Source organism: Neoarius graeffei, chromosome 10, assembly GCF_027579695.1.
Source record: "Neoarius graeffei isolate fNeoGra1 chromosome 10, fNeoGra1.pri, whole genome shotgun sequence".
Lineage (NCBI taxonomy): Eukaryota > Metazoa > Chordata > Actinopteri > Siluriformes > Ariidae > Neoarius > Neoarius graeffei.
Genome location: NC_083578.1, coordinates 18,536,150 through 18,553,241, shown reverse-complemented (window position 1 = coordinate 18,553,241; position 17,092 = coordinate 18,536,150). Strand labels below are relative to the sequence as shown.

The 17,092-nt window shown below is 39.7% G+C and overlaps 2 protein-coding genes across 3 annotated transcripts; one reads left to right on the top strand and one right to left on the bottom strand.

The window, feature by feature from the left end:
- Positions 1 to 1,042: 1,042 nt before the first annotated feature.
- On the bottom strand, positions 1,043 to 6,345 carry pqbp1 (polyglutamine binding protein 1). 2 transcript variants are annotated; one of them, XM_060930733.1, is made up of 7 exons: positions 6,245 to 6,345; positions 5,940 to 6,006; positions 5,733 to 5,844; positions 3,542 to 3,642; positions 2,014 to 2,235; positions 1,835 to 1,898; positions 1,043 to 1,744 (listed from the first exon to the last, which is right to left on the bottom strand). In XM_060930733.1, exons 2-7 carry the CDS (start codon positions 6,004 to 6,006, stop codon positions 1,576 to 1,578), a joined length of 735 nt encoding a protein of 244 aa, XP_060786716.1. In that variant the 5' UTR covers positions 6,245 to 6,345; the 3' UTR covers positions 1,043 to 1,575. The 2 variants fall into 2 exon arrangements, with proteins under 2 accessions (XP_060786716.1, XP_060786717.1); XM_060930734.1 differs by having other exon boundaries at positions 5,733 to 5,841.
- A 242-nt stretch (positions 6,346 to 6,587) lies between these two features.
- timm17b (translocase of inner mitochondrial membrane 17 homolog B (yeast)) lies at positions 6,588 to 17,077 on the top strand. Its single transcript, XM_060931432.1, has 6 exons — positions 6,588 to 6,656; positions 9,508 to 9,607; positions 9,691 to 9,754; positions 10,378 to 10,506; positions 12,478 to 12,588; positions 16,194 to 17,077. Exons 1-6 carry the CDS (start codon positions 6,631 to 6,633, stop codon positions 16,280 to 16,282), a joined length of 519 nt encoding a protein of 172 aa, XP_060787415.1. The 5' UTR covers positions 6,588 to 6,630; the 3' UTR covers positions 16,283 to 17,077.
- Positions 17,078 to 17,092: the final 15 nt, after the last annotated feature.

Here is a 17,092-nt window from a genome sequence, read left to right as displayed (position 1 = left end):
TCTAAGCAACTGAAGGCCTCTCTCACATTGGCTAATGTTAAATGTTCATAAGTCCACCATCAGAAGAACACTGAACAATGGTGTGCATGGCAGGGTTGCGAGGAGAAAGCCACTGCTCTCCAAAAAGAACATTGCTGCTCATCTACAGTTTGCTAAAGATCATGTGGACAAGCCAGAAGGCTATTGGAAAAATGTTTGTGGGTGGAAGAGACCAAAATAGAACTTTTTGGTTTAAATGAAAAGCGTTATGTTCGAAGAAAGGAAACCACTGCATTCCAGCATAAGAACCTTATCCCATCTGTGAAACATGGTGGTGGTAGTATCATGGTTTGGGCCTGTTTTGTTGCATCTGGGCCAGGACGGCTTGCCATCATTGATGGAACAATGAATTCTGAATTATACCAGCGCATTCTAAAGGAAAATGTCAAGACATCTGTCCATGAACTGAATCTCAAGAGAAGGTGGGTCATGCAGCAAGACAACGACCCTAAGCACACAAGTCGTTCTACCAAAGAATGATTAAAGAAGAATAAAGTGAATGTTTTGGAATGGCCAAGTCAAAGTCCTGACCTTAATCCAATCGAAATGTCGTGGAAGGACCTGAAGCGAGCAGTTCATGCGAGGAAACCCACCAACATCCCAGAGTTGAAGCTGTTCTGTACGGAGGAATGGGCTAAAATTCCTCCAAGCCGGTGTGCAGGACTGATCAACAGTTACCGCAAACGTTTAGTTGCAGTTATTGCTGCACAAGGGGGTCACACCAGATACTGAAAGCAAAGGTTCACATACTTTTGCCACTCACAGATATGTAATATTGGATCATTTTCCTCAATAAATAAATGACCAAGTATAATATTTTTGTCTCATTTGTTTAACTGGGTTCTCTTTATCTACTTTTAGGACTTGTGTGAAAATCTGTTTTTGGTCATATTTATTCAGAAATATAGAAAATTCTAAAGGGTTCACAAACTTTCAAGCACCACTGTATAACTTTTAAAGTAATCTTAGTATAGCATGCACAAAAGGTCTTTTGAATAAACCCCAGCATTATTTTTTTTTATTAAAAAAAAAAATTTAAGCCAGAAAATTTAACATTTCCATTTAACATAAGTATATTCAACAGTTAAAAGAGGCACTGTGCTTAATGCCTCACTACAAAATGTATAACATAACGTAGTTCGATTTACAAACCCACTGAACTGACGTGAAGAGTTGCCGTTCAAAGCATGGCTCCTGGATCTAGAGGCAGGATGAAAACCCATAGAACCTTTACAGACAAACTTCTTGATGATTGTTAGACAATTTTGAGTCTAGAACACATGACGGAGATGATGTATAAAATCTGTCAAAGGAAGTCATAGAATTTAGCAAATTTCACCATCATGACAGTACTGTATCTGTTCCTGACAAGATTGGTGCTGTTACGAAAGCAAGAGGAGGCAACTATTAGAAACAGAAATGACACGTGACCCGTTTCCGGTCCAGTCGAGCTTAGCTGCGTGTATTGTTTTAAGGCTGTTCATGTTCATTCATTTCCAGGTTGTTATAAAAGCTCTATGGATGCTTCCCTCCTGCTTAGTCGTCCTCGTCGTCCTCCTCTTGACGTCTGGTGTGTTCAGCGTTGGCTCTAAGCACAGCTCCAGGACTGGGGTACGGCCTCTGCTGGAACAGGGGCCCTGCCGCCGTCGTGTCTGCTCCTGTCTTAGCCTCGTTACGCTTGGGAAGCCCGGCTGACCACAAGCCCCTAAACACACACACACTCGTTTATCAGCACACTTCATTTATTTTACATGGACAGAAAAAAAAAATTATTCAAAAGTAGTTTGGCGGTCACCTTGGTGCATCGGAGTAGGCACTGGGATCCATAGGATCCAACTCCTCCTGCTTCCGACTTCCGCCTGTATAAAGAAACATGTCAAAAGAAATCCAGAATTGCAACAGAGCGCAGGATTTCATTTGCTTAACGCTCAAATGCTCGATGAGAATTTATTAAAAAGCATTTTGCTCTGTTACCTCTCTTTGATTTGCTGTACGGGCCGTTGTCCTCTCTTCTCGTTCGTCTGTCCCGGTCTCTGTCTCGGTCTCTGTCCCTATCCCTGTCTCGGTCTCTCCCTTCATCTCTATCACGGTCCCGATTTCGGTCTCGATCTCTGTCTCGGTCTCGCTCCTTGTCACGTTCGCGCTCTCTGTCCGACTTCTCGCGGTGACCGTCCCCTCTGTCGTCTGCAATCTCCACTAAGAGCACAAGAAAAGAAGGAGCGTTCATTTCAACCAGAGATCTGATCATATGAGGCCCATCTCACTGCAGCACTTTATAATTTTTTTTTATTAGCTTCGCCATCAATCCTAAAATGAATAAGTAATAAATTTTTACAAGTTTAAAAAAAAAAAGGGGAATTTTTTTTTTAAAAGATAATGTATGGCAGGGTAACCACAACAGCATTAGCCAATTACTGTGGGCCCAAGGGATTAAAAAAACTATATCATAAACAAAGTAGTCTACCAACAACATAAGACTCGCCTTTGTAAAAAAAAAAAAAAAAAAAAAAAAAAAAATTATTGGTCAATCTGAAAAGGTGTCGATAATTGTAGCCGCTGCTTGATTATTTCTGTAGTTTTGAGGAAAATGTCTGTGTTTCAACCATTTAATCTCGTGTCTGTCTCATGGTAAGCTTTGTATCGTGTAATACACATTAAAGGAACAGTCCACCGTACTTCCATAATGAAATATGCTCTTATCTGAATTGAGACGAGCTGCTCCGTACCTGTCCGAGCTTTGCGCGACCTCCCAGTCAGTCAGACGCAGTCAGACGCGCTGTCACTCCTGTTAGCAATGTAGCTAGGCTCAGCATGGCAAATGGTATTTTTTGGGGCTGTAGTTAGATGCGACCAAACTCTTCCGCGTTTTTCCTGTTTACATAGGTTTATATGACCAGTGATATGAAACGAGTTCAGTTACACAAATTGAAACGTGGCGATTTTCTATGCTATGGAAAGTCCGCACTATAATGACAGGTGTACTAACACTTTCTGCACGCTTCGGCAGCGCATTGATATCTGAGCTCCATATCAATGCGCTGCCGAAGCGCGCAGAAGGTGTTAGTACGCCTGTCCTTATAGTGCGCACTTTCCATAGCATAGAAAATCGCTACGTTTCAATTTGTGTAACTGAACTCGTTTCATATCACTGGTCATATAAACCTATGTAAACAGGAAAAACGCGGAAGAGTTTGGTCGCATCTAACTACAGCCCCCAAAAATACCATTGGCCATGCTGAGCCTAGCTACATTGCTAACAGGAGTGACAGCGCGTCTGACTGACTGGGAGGTCGCGCAAAGCTCGGACAGGTACGGAGCAGCTCGTCTCAATTCAGATAAGAGCATATTTCATTATGGAAGTACGGTGGACTGTTCCTTTAAGGTGAGAAAAATATTTGATTGTAATATAAAAATAAATATTACTCAGGTGATGGGGGGGGATTACAGAGCTTATGTGCATATCACTGAGAGCAAGTTCAGAAACTTCCCTTCAATTTTTTACCTCTCTGCTTCTTCACTGCTTTAGTAATGACCGCAGCGGGGTCGTTGGGGGACAACCAGGACACCAAGTCTGTCTCCACATTCCAGTAGTACGGAAGTCCACTAAAGCAAACACGAAGGAATTGTGTCAATAGATATACAAACCAGCATGCACACAGACATCTCAAATCAAAAACAAAGACGTGAAGAATTTTACTTTTTAGTTTTTATAATGAACATGTCATGCTTTATATCCATTTATGGGTATTTTAAAGGTTCAGAACATCAGTGAAATTAAAAAAAAAAAAGTTTGCTCCTCTCATCTCTTACATTATACATCACCTATAGTTCATCCTCCACTAGCCGGTCTTTTTCCTCTTTTGTAATGTTAAAAAAAAAGCAGCTTATTTTCGCAAGAAACCACAAAGACAGTCTCATGTGTCATGATCTGTAATCTTTTACCTCATACTGTTTCAAAGTACAAACAATGGAGACGCCTTCCAACAACATTTCCCAGAAAACTTGCACATTTTTAATTTGTCCATGTGGAGCTCTGAGTGTTAACTATTACTTTATAAATAATAACAATACTTGAACAAGTGCCTTAATATAAACGTGGTTTGAAGTACAGCTGGAACTCTACTTAGAGCTCCTGTTATAGAAAATTAATCAATTTAGAGCGAGTTTATTTGTGGTCGAGTTGTGTGCTGTTAATATTTAGAAGTCTTTTTTCTCTCTCTCTAAATTTAGTCATGGCCAATTCCCACCCATCAGACAGCTCTCCCCATCACATGACTGCAAAGGATATCATGTGCTTCCTCCAAGGCACAGGAAGACCATATCTTTTCGAACTGTTGCCAGGGAACATCTGGGGTGACGTGGAGGAAGCACTATCCTCTCACTTCAGTATGCATGAGCTCGCAGATGCCTACGATTGGTTAATATACCACTTGTGATCGACAGGGACGATAGATAGAGTATACCACCTCTCCCTCCCTGAGAGTAGGGCCAATTTTGCTTTCCTGTTGTGCTACTCCATAGAGCCCTTCTTAAATAGGAGAAAAGTCTTTAAATAAAGAGAAAAAAAAAAAAAAAAGACATGAACTATGGCCTGAAGGTTAGAGAAGCCGCCAAAGGGTCGCCGGTTCGATTCCCAGGAACTGCAGGAAAAACGTGAGGGGAGTTGAGTGAATGAACAGCACTTTTCCCTCCCCCTGTATCATAGCTGAAGTGTTCTTGAGCAAGGCACCTAAACCCCAACTGCTCCCCGGGCGCTGTAGCATACTGTAGCTGCCCACTGCTCTGGGTATGTATGCATGCTCATTGCTCACTTGTGTGTGTGCTTCAGATGGGTTAAATGGGTTCAGATGAGTGTACATGTGACGAATAAAGACAACTTCTTCTTCTTCAAAATACACCCTGAAGTACTTACCAATTCGTGTTGAACACTTTGTGCCCACTGCTCTGGGTATGTATGCGTGCATGCATGCTCATTGCTCACTTGTGTGTGTGTGTGCTTCATTTGAGTGTACATGTGACGAATAAAGACAACTTCTTCGAAATACACCCTGAAGTACTTACCAATTCGGGTCGAACACTTTGTGCCCACTGCTCTGGGTATGTATGCATGCTTATTGCTCACTTGTGTGTGTGTGTGTTTTAGATGGGTTAAATGGGTTCAGAGGAGTGTGCATGTGACGAATAAAGACAACTTCTTCTTCGAAATACACCCTGAAGTACTTACCGTACCAATTCGGGTCGAACACTTTGTGCCCACTGCTCTAGGTATGTATGCATGCTTATTGCTCACTTGTGTGTGTTTCAGATGGGTTAAATGGGTTCAGATGAGCGTACGTGTGACAAATAAAGACAACTACTTCTTCGAAATACACCCTGAAGTACTTACCAATTCGGGTTGAACACTTTGTGCCCACTGCTCTAGGTATGTATGCATGCATGCTCATTGCTCACTTGTGTATGTGCTTCAGATGAGCGTACATGTGACGAATAAAGACAACTTTTTCTTCTTAATACACCCTGAAGTACTTACCAATTTGGGTCGAACACTTTGTACCCACTGCTCTGGGTATGTATGCATGCATGCTTATTGCTCACTTGTGTGTGTGTTTCAGACGGGTTAAATGGGTTCAGATGAGTGTGCATGTGACGAATAAAGACAACTTCTTCTTCGAAATACACCCTGAAGTACTTACCAATTCGGGTCGAACACTTTGTACCAGTTGGTGGGTAGATTTTCAAGCCTTGTAGCTTCATAGTCTACGTTGTTGTCATCATAGTCCTCAGCAATGATTTCCTCTTCAGCTTCTTGCAAGTGAAAGAAAGAGACATACATCCAGTCAGACAGTAATGGCTGAAAACTGCAGATGTATGACTTAGAATAAAGCAAATAGACATCTTACCATGGTCTGACTGTTTCACTATTCCTCTTTTGGCCAGACGAGCCAGGAGAGCAGGCGGTAAAGGCATCTGGAAAGGAAACAGCGAGACATTTAGCTGCATTTACAGACCCAGAAGACGCTGTGTTTCAGCTACACAGAGTCACCAGCCAAGGAGTTAGCTTAGCTAGCATAATAACATTACCGCAATATCACACATATATATTGCACAAAGTGATATGTAAGTAATAATTTTTGAACACTATAACAAGTTAATGTTATTATACACCATTAAAAAGAACAACAAGCAAAAATACGGTTAAATTTACCTTTACAATTATAAACTCCTGACGTCTGATTCAACTGATGAAAATTACCTCGCTTGACGCAGGGAAATGACGTCACACTCCGCCTCTTTTGTGTGTTTTTTAAATTGTTTATGTAGGATAAATAAATTTCTGGTACATATTTGTAATATAAATAGTTATGTATTTAAAGTGTAACTTGAAATATTATTCACTGTACAGTCTAGAAAACACCTCTGTTTTAAATACTATGACTGAATCTCTATCCGCTCCCTAATGCTTATATTAGTGCACTACATCGAGTGGGATTTAGATGAAATCTGTAATGCAGTATACCCTATTTAGGACACTACATCTCCAATACCCGTCGCTGAAATATGACGTCACGGCAATGGTTACCGTAGTTTATCATGGAGGAGTATGCCCGTGAACCTTGGTAAAGTATTACAGACGTGACAGCTTTATTTATCAAATACAGACCTACTTTTCATGGCAAGGGAAAATTAAACAAAAAGAGAACGGGTTCCTTTTTTCTTAGCTGTTAGTGTTTGAGTACATAATGTGCTACGGTTTGTTATCTAATAAACATTTCAGGGTCGTGTTTCATTACCAGTTGGTGGCATTGATAGGCTAAATTAGCATCTGTGTACTTAGCATTTAACAAGTACATTATATTGCTTGCTAATATGTGTGTATATATATATATATATATATATATATATATATATATATATATATATAGTATATATATATTAGTATGTACATACATACACATTAATAATAAATAAAGTGTGTATGTATGTTGTGTGTGTGTGTGTGTGTGTGTGTGAGAGATATCTATCTCATGTACACTACCGTTCAAAAGTTTGGGGTCACTTTGAAATGTCCTTATTTTTGAAAGAAAAGCACTGTTCTTTTCAATGAAGATCACTTTAAACTAATCAGAAATCCACTCTATACATTGCTAATGTGGTAAATGACTATTCTAGCTGCAAATGTGTGGTTTTTGGTGCAATATCTCCATAGGTGTATAGAGGCCCATTTCCAGCAACTCTCACTCCAGTGTTCTAATGGTACAATGTGTTTGCTCATTGCCTCAGAAGGCTAATGGATGATTAGAAAACCCTTGTACAATCATGTTAGCACAGCTGAAAACAGTTGAGCTCTTTAGAGAAGCTATAAAACTGACCTTCCTTTGAGCAGATTGAGTTTCTGGAGCATCACATTTGTGGGGTCGATTAAACGCTCAAAATGGCCAGAAAAATGTCTCGACTATATTTTCTATTCGTTTTACAAATTATGGTGGTAAATAAGTGTGACTTTTCATGGAAAAACACTAAATTGTTTGGGTGACCCCAAACTTTTGAACGGTAGTGTGTGTGTGTGTATGAGAGATATCTCTCTCTCGGACGTTCTTATTATAATCACTCATTGTAGTTTATTTGTTCAATTTTATAGCAGTGAATGGTATAATATCCAGGGGTTGGCCTAATTCTCGTGTCTTTGGTTTGTTGGAGGAAATTCACACAGGCAAAAAAATAAAATAAAAATAGTTTGTAATGTTGCAGTGAAACCACTTCCTTCAGTTGGTAGCTCAGTAGTTAAGACAGGTTTGAAGGTTATCTGTGGTTGGTAGAAGAGAGCAACCGGACTTGCTTGACGATTCTTGAAAACGTTTCGCCTCTCCCCCGAAAGGCATCCTCAGTTCTGTCTGACTACTAGGGAGTATCCAGTATTTATTCTCTCATGGATCATCATAGAATCCGAATCAGAATGCTGATGGCTGCATTGTAGGTGGCTGATAAGATGTCATAGACACCCACCTCTGTTCAATGATGGTCGTTCCAGGTTGACAAAAATGAACGATCCACTCTGGCTAAGATGTCTGCCAGTTTTCTGGAAGTCCTCTCATACTCCCGCACCAGTCAAAGGGATCTCATCCCAAAGTGCGTAGAAACATATCTGTGAAGAATCTCAGTCGTCCAGGTACATAGTAATCTGTGGTTGGTTGAAGAGAGCAACTGGACTTGCTTGACGATTCTTGAAAACGTTTCGCCTCTCCTCCGAAAGGCACTATGTACCTGGATGACTGAGTTTCTTCACAGATATGTTTCTACGCACTTTGGGATGAGATCCCTTCGACTGGTGCGGGAGTATGAGAGGACTTCCAGAAAACTGGCAGACATCTTAGCCAGAGTGGATCGTTCATTTTTGTCAACCTGGAACGACCATCATTGAACAGAGGTGGGTGTCTATGACATCTTATCAGCCGCCCACAATGCAGCCATCAGCATTCTGATTCGGATTCTATGATGATCCATGAGAGGATAAATACTGGATACTCCCTTGTAGTCAGTGTTGCCAGATTGGGCGGTTTCCCGCCTAATTGGGCGGTTTTAAGTGCATTTTGGCGGGTTTTGAACGTATTTTGGGCTGGAAAACGTCAGCAGTATCTGGCAACATTGAGTCAGACAGAACTGAGGATGCCTTTCGGATGAGAGGCGAAACGTCTTCAAGAATCGTCAAGCAAGTCCAGTTGCTCTCTTCAACCAACCACAGATTACTATGTACCTGGACGACTGAGTTTCTTCACAGATAGGTTTGAAGGTTGTGGGTTCAAATCCCAGCACACAAGCAAAAAAAAAAGTAGTTTGTAATGTTGTAGTGAAACCACAAAAGCTACCATTTCTGAAGATCAACCTTCAGTTGGTAGCTCAGTAGTTAAGACATTGGATTGAAGGTTGTGGGTTCAAATCCCAGCACACAAGCAAAAAAAAAAGTAGTTTGTAATGTAGTGAAACCACAAAAGCTACCATCCTGGAGACTTTCCTTCAGTTGGTAGCTCAGTGGTTAAGACCTTGGATCACAGGTTCGAAGGTTGTGGGTTCAAATCCCACCACTCTTAAGCTGCTATGGCTGGGTTCTTGATTTGCCTGATGCTGGAGACTCCTTCCAAAGAAAATTTTTTTTTGTAGTCTGTTTTTAAGTGAAGCGTCCACCAATTTCACAGCAGTGAAATGGAACTGTTTAAATTCACAACAGCACTGTTGCACCTGATACCCTCATACCTTGTCAACACCTTTTACAGTCATAAACGAGTGCTGAGAGACTGTACATGACAACATGGAGCATATAAAGCACACCTATAGTACGTTTTATCTGATAAAACAGGAAATGAGTATAGATACAGACTGTACATATGTGTCAATAAGTCATCAAGGAAATGTAGAATTGTAGCCTGCAGTGTTATACGCGTTTATTCATTCTCTCTGTGTGTGTGTGTTTAGTCCATGGAGGATAGTAGATGACTGCGGGGGTGCATTCACAATGGGAGCCATCGGTGGCGGGATTTTTCAGTCTGTCAAAGGCTTCCGAAATGCACCCGTGGTGGGTTTCAGTAATTAAAACGTAAGAAGTAGTTTATTACTTTCATTTATTCTTGATTATAAATGACAGCATCTGTTTCTAAGGGTGCACGACATCGGCTGAAAGGCAGCGCGAATGCCGTGCGCATCAGAGCTCCACAGATCGGAGGTGAGATTTTCTTTTTTTGTCCCACTTTCCATTCTGTTCTGTCTTTTATTGTACTATGCTGTATCTTCTGTTCTCCTGGAACATTGGTGTGGTTTCAAGAAAGGACACAGACGATATATATTTGACCTGAATTCTAGTATTATCTCACCTGTTCCCTCAGTGATCATGTTACTGTTAATAAATAAGAGCTGGCAGGGGTTGGGTTGTCCTTTATTCCTTATTATGTTCTAAACATAATCAGCATAGTCTCTTGAGATTAATAAGACAAAAAGATGCAACTTGTTACGTTAACGAGAAACTGCAAAACAGTCCATCCTAAAGAGTCAGAAAATAAAGCTTACTGCTTTACATGTGACTGTTGTAAAGCACGAACACTGGAGACTCCTTCAACGTTTTCTCAAAGCAGACTTCTGTGCTTTTTCTTGCTACTATTTTCATCCTACATGGTTGATCTTTAGTCTCACCTGACCTTTCGTAAACTCTTTTTTTGTTTTCTTTTTACATTTGTTTTGGAGCTGGAAATGTAGTTTCCTGAAGTTTTGAGATTTGACCAGGACAGAATTTCAAAGTACCACTGAAACACTAATCACCAGTTCATGAGGGCCTTGTGTTGTGTCTCTTAGGTAGTTTTGCAGTGTGGGGAGGTCTCTTCTCCACTATAGACTGTGGCCTGGTGCGGCTCAGGGGGAAAGAGGACCCGTGGAACTCCATCACCAGCGGAGCCATGACAGGAGCCATACTGGCCTCGCGTAGTGAGTGCACAACTACACGACATCACGTTTACACAGCGGTCCTGTGTCAATCCAGATATATTTAAAGCCTCTTTGAAATGATGTTATCCAAACCTCGTGGATTTTCAAGAGCGTTTATTTTGCTCTTCATGTTCTCAATATGAGCGATTCCTTGTTGTATTTCCACCAGTAGTCCATGTCTTCATGCCATGGTGTGTAGCTATATGTGCTGTCACAAATTAGAATGACGCATAGCTGCTTTATGACTGTTTTTCAAATGTGCTTTTTGAAATTTGGAGGATCTTCCTGCATACCGTCCTGTAAACCTAATACGGTACAAAGTTCATGCTATAGTCAAATGCTACAGCTCAGAGAGCACAACAACCGGTCATACTTTTTAAAATCAGTTTATAGTTTTGTTTACTGTAACTATAGTTATTACTCTAATTATAGTTATGTTTTACTTACATTTTGTAGTTACATTTACTGTACTTATAAACAGTTCTTGTTTTCACGTACATTATAACAGCTATAAACAATTTTTATAAACTCCCTTTACCTGGTGCCGACACTATTATCAGAGCTGCCATTATAGAAAGTTAATCAGTATCTATTGACCAATCGAGCATTCAGCAATGCTATGGTGTAATGCTACATTTTGCCGCCTATGTAGTCCCCTATTTATACACATAGGAGTCATTCAGGATTCAGCCATGTTTTTGCTCGGCGTTAGCAAGTTAGAGGTTTTTAGCTTTCTCCTGAAATGCTTTCTTTTATTTCTTCTTCCTCAGGGTAGTAAAACTCGCTTTCACTGTGAACACTGTCGTTATCGCTATCCATGCTGTAAAATTAATGCTATTCTCCTGAGAAATGCTGGAAAAAAACTTAAGATTTTTGATAATCTTATAAAAAAAAAAGATAAATGTTGACAAAAAATGCTACCGTGTTTGTTGTGAATGAGCAAGTCACCAGAGGTCCGTAACCAGGGTCCGTATCGTAGGATACGGACCTGCTTGCCAGCCAATCAGAGCGCAGGATTTGATGGAAACCGGACCGCGAAAAAATAATTAACAGTTATTCCATGAAATCGAGTCGTACATGAGCTGATGGTGCTATAAGCCATGTACAACGAGATTGAGTTTAATAATTATTTTATTCTATCCACATTCACTGGATTTTGAGAAATGAGCATTTTTATTTTTTGCAAATTTGATAAATGGAGACTATACAAAACCTCCGACTAAACGCTTAGAATGTAAACAAACCGGCAAAATGACAGTAGCAATTTGTGAAAAATGCTATAATAATAATAATTCTTGAAAAATTAAAAAAAAAGAGATGTTCTTGCCATCAGATACTTTTATTCCATATTTTGTTGGTTTTTTAAAAATTTTATTTATTTAGTATAAGTATACCTACTTTTGCAGCCCCCTGTGTGTGTGTGTGTGTGTGTGTGTGTATATATATATATATATATATATATATACACACACACACACACACACACACACACACACACAGGGGGCTGCAAAAGTAGGTATACAGTAATGAAAAACAAAACGTTAGTATTAAATGAAACCTAGCACCACTATTATAATACTGGAATAATCCTTCCTGTATACCTACTTTTGCAGCCCCCTGTATATATAACATAAAATGTGTGGGTTTTAATATAACTGTATGATACTCTACTGTAATTTGTGAGTAGGGTTGGGAGGTAATGCTAGGATATTAGGAGTGTAATATCAATGTTGAAATATATTTTACATAATCTACTTTTTTTAAAATATAGATCATGTGTATTGTCCGTACTTTTTACAACACTTTTTGTGGCCATTCAAAATATAATGACCATTTTGCTGGCAAACCAGAATGCTGTAATATTTTGTGTTGTGTAAACATCTTCAAATACAGTGATATGATGATATTTTTTGTTTTTTCCTGATAACGCCCACCCCTGTTAAATATTTTATTATATATGTGCTTTCCCAGGTGGACCCTTGGCTATGGTGGGCTCTGCCATGATGGGGGGGATTCTACTGGCCCTGATTGAAGGCGTCGGCATTTTACTCACCAGATACACAGCACAACAATTCCAGAACCGTGAGTACAACACCAATGGATACAACATTTGCATATTTTTCAGAATGAGAGAAAAAAAAAAGTAATCTCAGTGATTTTAACTATAGCATGGTTTTTAGTGTGAGACTTATTGGTTTGAGTATTTCAGAAACTGCTGATCTGGGATTTTCACACACAAGTAGTCTAGAGTTTGGTGTGAAAAACAAAAACATGCAGTGAGCAGCAGTTCTCTGGGCAGAAACGCCTTGTTTGTTGAGAGAGGTCAGAGGAGAATGGCTAAACTGGTTCGAGACTGACAGGAAGACAATGTCCGATGTACATCTCAGATGACCACTCTTTACAATAACGGAGAGATGAAAGGCATCTCAGAAAGCACAGAGATGCCAGATTTTGTGATGGATGAGCTACAATAGCAGCAGGCCGCATTAGGTTTCACTCCCGTCAGCCAAGAACAGGAACCTGAGGCCACAATGAAAGATTAGAGAACCATTGCCTGCAGGGCTCTACATTCATTTTTGAAACCACTTGTCCTGTCAGGCAAGTTGAAAGGAAATGTACTTGTCCGAATGTGAAGTTGACTTGTCCGAAGAAAAATTTGAGAAAAAAACACCCCCACAACTATTTGTAATAAACTAATTTCCCCAGAATTACTTTAACACAATCTATTCACTGCAGAAAAAAATTGGACTCCATCAATCATTAATTTATTTATGAGAAATTGAAAACCAGAAAATTAAAATTATACAGTATATTTTCATTTTTAAATTATTAACTTTGAATATATATCCTCCACTGATTAATTGTTGTCTAATTATTGATTGTGGCTCCTGTATGGTATTTAATGGTTGCGATGAAAGTTGCGGTGTTTTTTAGGTTTTTGTTGCGATTACATTGCGGGAGGAAGTGAAAGTTGCGAGAAATTGTTGCGATTTTCTCTTTTTGTGATTAAAATTGAGTGATATGTTAAATATTAAGTTATTACCGAAAAACTATTGATTAAAAAAACAGACACTGAGAAATGGTCCTATAAACAACTTTACCAATATAAAAGATTACCAGGACTACAGAAATGCAGAAAAATAGGCTTTACTTATCCAAATGCACCTGTTGGTTCAAAAGTTAAAGTGCAGAGAACCTCACAGCACAACATGAAGTTACCTTAAAATATAATATAAATGCCTAAGCTTTCATGTAAGAAAAAAACTATTAATACTAGTACTGTGTGCAGGCAGTCTCTCCTGAAGACTAAATTAAACAATAATTATAAACTAATAAAATAAATGGCTCAGGCTTCATCGAAGAAAAAAAACAATTTGAACAGAATCTCACAGTATGATGCTGAAGCTGCCTAAACGATGGAAAATAAAATACTGTTTTGGCAAAAATGTTGGCATCCATTAATTTCTTGTATTAAGTAAAAAATAATGTAAAGTGCACACAGTCCTTCACTGTAAACATAACACACTTTCAGTAACAGAATTTAAGCCGATATAAACACTGACTCGCGCATGCTGCTTCTCTTGAACGTATACACGGAAGTAAGGCGGAAGGTAGTTTGTCGACGTCACCTCAAGACGACGCCAACGATTGGTCAAATTTGCGGGAAAGTTGCGGTGATTGAATATAATTGCAACACCGCCCTGAATTCACGGGGATTGCTTGAATTTGCGTTGAAGTTGCAAATGACAATATTGCGAAATCCTGGAGGGTCTGGTAAACAACCGTTTACTTTTCAGCTCAAATACACGAAGCGGTATTGGCCGGTTTCGCAGGCGGAATATTGCGCATGCGCACATCGCTCTTTCTGAAGAGAAACGTCCGGCGATTCATCAAAACAATATGTCGAGTGAGATGCTTCGGAAATCATGTGAATGAACTGATAAATTTGATATGTAACCCGAATATCGGCGTATTTTGGCACTTGTCTGATCGGACAAGTAACTGAGATGATGAACTTGTCCGACATAAAGGATCACTTGTCCCGGACAAGCAGACAAACGTTAATGTCGAGCCCTGGCCTGGTCTTTTTTTTTTTTATGCCTCCGCCACTGTAAGGTGTAGGAGGCATTATGTTTTCAGGTTGTCCGTGCGTGCGTCCGTCTGTCCGTCCGTCCGTCCCGAAACCTTGTGAACGCGATATCTCAAAGGCTAATGAAAGGAATTTCACCAAGCTTTCACCATTTGTGCGCTTTGGGACAAACATGACCTGATTTAGATTTTGAGATCAAAAGGTCTAAGGTCAAGGTCACTGTGAGGTCAAATGTCTGTCCGAGAACCTTGTGAACACAATATCTCCAAGGCAAATCAAAGGAATTTCACCAAACTTTCACCATTTGTGCATTTGGGGACAAAGATAAACTGATTAGATTTTGAGATCAAAAGATCTAAGGTCAAGGTCACTGTGAGGTCAAATGTCTGTCCGAGAACCTTGTGAACACAATATCTCCAAGGCAAATCAAAGGAATTTCACCAAACTTTCACCATTTGTGCATTTGGGGACAAAGATAAACTGATTAGATTTTGAGATCAAAAGATCTAAGGTCAAGGTCACTGTGAGGTCAAATGTCTGTCCGAAAACCTTGTGAACACAATATCTCCAAGGCTACTACAAGTAATTTCACCAGGTCAAGATTACTGTGAGGTCAAATGTCCATCCCCAAATCACAACTTTAATAAGGCGTGTGGTCTACCAGGCGGAGGCATCCCCATCGACGCCATTGGCGTCAAGTTCTATCTAGTCCAATCTTTAACTGTCCAATTTCAGTTAAAGTCAGTAAGATTGCATTTTACCCCCATTCTGATGTTTGTTACCTCCGCCAGCTTTATTGGAGGAGGTTATGTTTTGGCCTGTTTGTCTGTTCCCAATGTAACTCAAAGTATTGAACAGATTTTGATGACATTTTGAGGAAAGATGGGCCATGAGCCAAGGAACAATTAATTAGAATTTGATGCAAATCCAGATATGTATGTCGATCCAGGATTTATTTTTTGCCTGGGACAGCACAGTATTGTAGTCGTTAGCACTGTTGCCTCACAGCAAGCAGGTTCTGGGTTCAAGCCCAGTGACCGATGGGGACCTTTCTGTGTGGAGTTTGCATGTTCTCCCCGTGTCTGCGTGGGTTTCCTCCGGGTGCTCCGGTTTCCCCCACAGTCCAAAGACATGCAGGTTAGGTTAACTGGTGACTCTAAATTGACCGTAGGTGTGAATGTGAGTGTGAATGGTTGTTTGTCTCTGTGTGTCAGCCCTGTGATGATCTGGCGACTTGTCCAGGATGTACCCCGCCTCTCGCCCATAGTCAGCTGGGATAGGCTCCAGCTCGCCCTGTTCCCAATGTAACTCAAAAAGTAGTGAACAGGTTTGGATGAAATTTGGTATACAGCTTTAGTATTATCCTAGGTTCAAGTGATTTTGATTTTAACGTTGATAAGATATGGCTTGGTGGAGGTATGCACTCTACCACCTGCCCTTCTAGTCTTGAACACTGACTCAAGCGTTTGACCTGTATCTGTACGATTTTATACACTGGGCATCATCTTTATCATCATTTCAGCTGCATTTGTTAGTTTTGTACATGAACTAGAACTTGCTGTACACTTTCCCCCCCCCCCCCCCCTCCTCTTTCCAGCAAGTCCATTTCTGGAGGATCCTAGTCAACTTCCGCCGAAAGATGGAGTCCATGGGCAGGGAAGTCATGGCTATGGACAGTTTCAGTAGAACTATTTTGACTGTGACACTACAGACTTGGAAGGAAAAAGAAAACACTTTACATCCTGAGGTTTCCATTAGAGCTTTGGCAGATTTGTTTCCTACCTAAAGTCGGTATATATGGTAATCACTCAGGGTCATTTTGCCATACACTTTAGTATTTGTAAAGTGAACAGGGAAGTTGTATTATTATTATTATTAGTAGTAGTAGTAGTAGTAGTAGTAACTCTACCTGTTCAACACTACCCACATTGACCCCATATAGAGGTGAGAAAAATACGTTTATTATTATTATTATTATTATTATTATTATTATTATTATTATTTGACACAATCTCATATTTGAAACCAGTTCACGATTACAGTCATAGTTTAGGTATGAAACTAGATTCTATCCAAGTTTTCACCTTGCTTGCTTTCTCTTTTTTGCATGTACAGTATATGAACTGCAACCTTCAGTATTTTATTAAAAACTGAAACATGGAACAGCCTTAAAAATAGTTGAGTAGTTATCACTTGGAAAATATGAATTGCTTGTACTGAAAAAAAAATCGGAATTAGTTTTGTCATTCATAGTTGCAAATGGTTTCTATTTTGTCACAAGAAACTCCTCCGACTTTACACTTTTTACCTTTTTTCCTGCTTGCTTTATTAGAGGAATTCGGTTTATTATTTATTTATGGAATCCAACAAGAAGAGGAATGTGAATATATTTTGTGGTTAATTCGATGTGTCTTTTCTTTAAGGTGATAACTCGGATGGTAATAAATATTCTGGTCATTTAAATGAATGTTTAAACAAAAAGAGGTTTCTGTCATT

What these genes read in the sequence shown, in the direction of transcription:
- pqbp1 (XM_060930733.1), bottom strand. Translation starts at nt 6,006, where the DNA reads ATGCCTTTACCGCCTGCTCTCCTGGCTCGTCTGGCCAAAAGAGGAATA. An exon ending in GTACAGCAAATCAAAGAGAG is followed by an intron (nt 1,899 to 2,013) that starts GTAACAGAGCAA and finishes TTCTTTATACAG; the next exon opens with GCGGAAGTCGGAAGCAGGAG. An exon ending in GCCTACTCCGATGCACCAAG is followed by an intron (nt 1,745 to 1,834) that starts GTGACCGCCAAA and finishes GTGTGTGTTTAG; the next exon opens with GGGCTTGTGGTCAGCCGGGC.
- timm17b (XM_060931432.1), top strand. Translation starts at nt 6,631, where the DNA reads ATGGAGGAGTATGCCCGTGAACCTTG. An exon ending in AGCCATACTGGCCTCGCGTA is followed by an intron (nt 10,507 to 12,477) that starts GTGAGTGCACAA and finishes GTGCTTTCCCAG; the next exon opens with GTGGACCCTTGGCTATGGTG. An exon ending in AGCACAACAATTCCAGAACC is followed by an intron (nt 12,589 to 16,193) that starts GTGAGTACAACA and finishes TCCTCTTTCCAG; the next exon opens with CAAGTCCATTTCTGGAGGAT.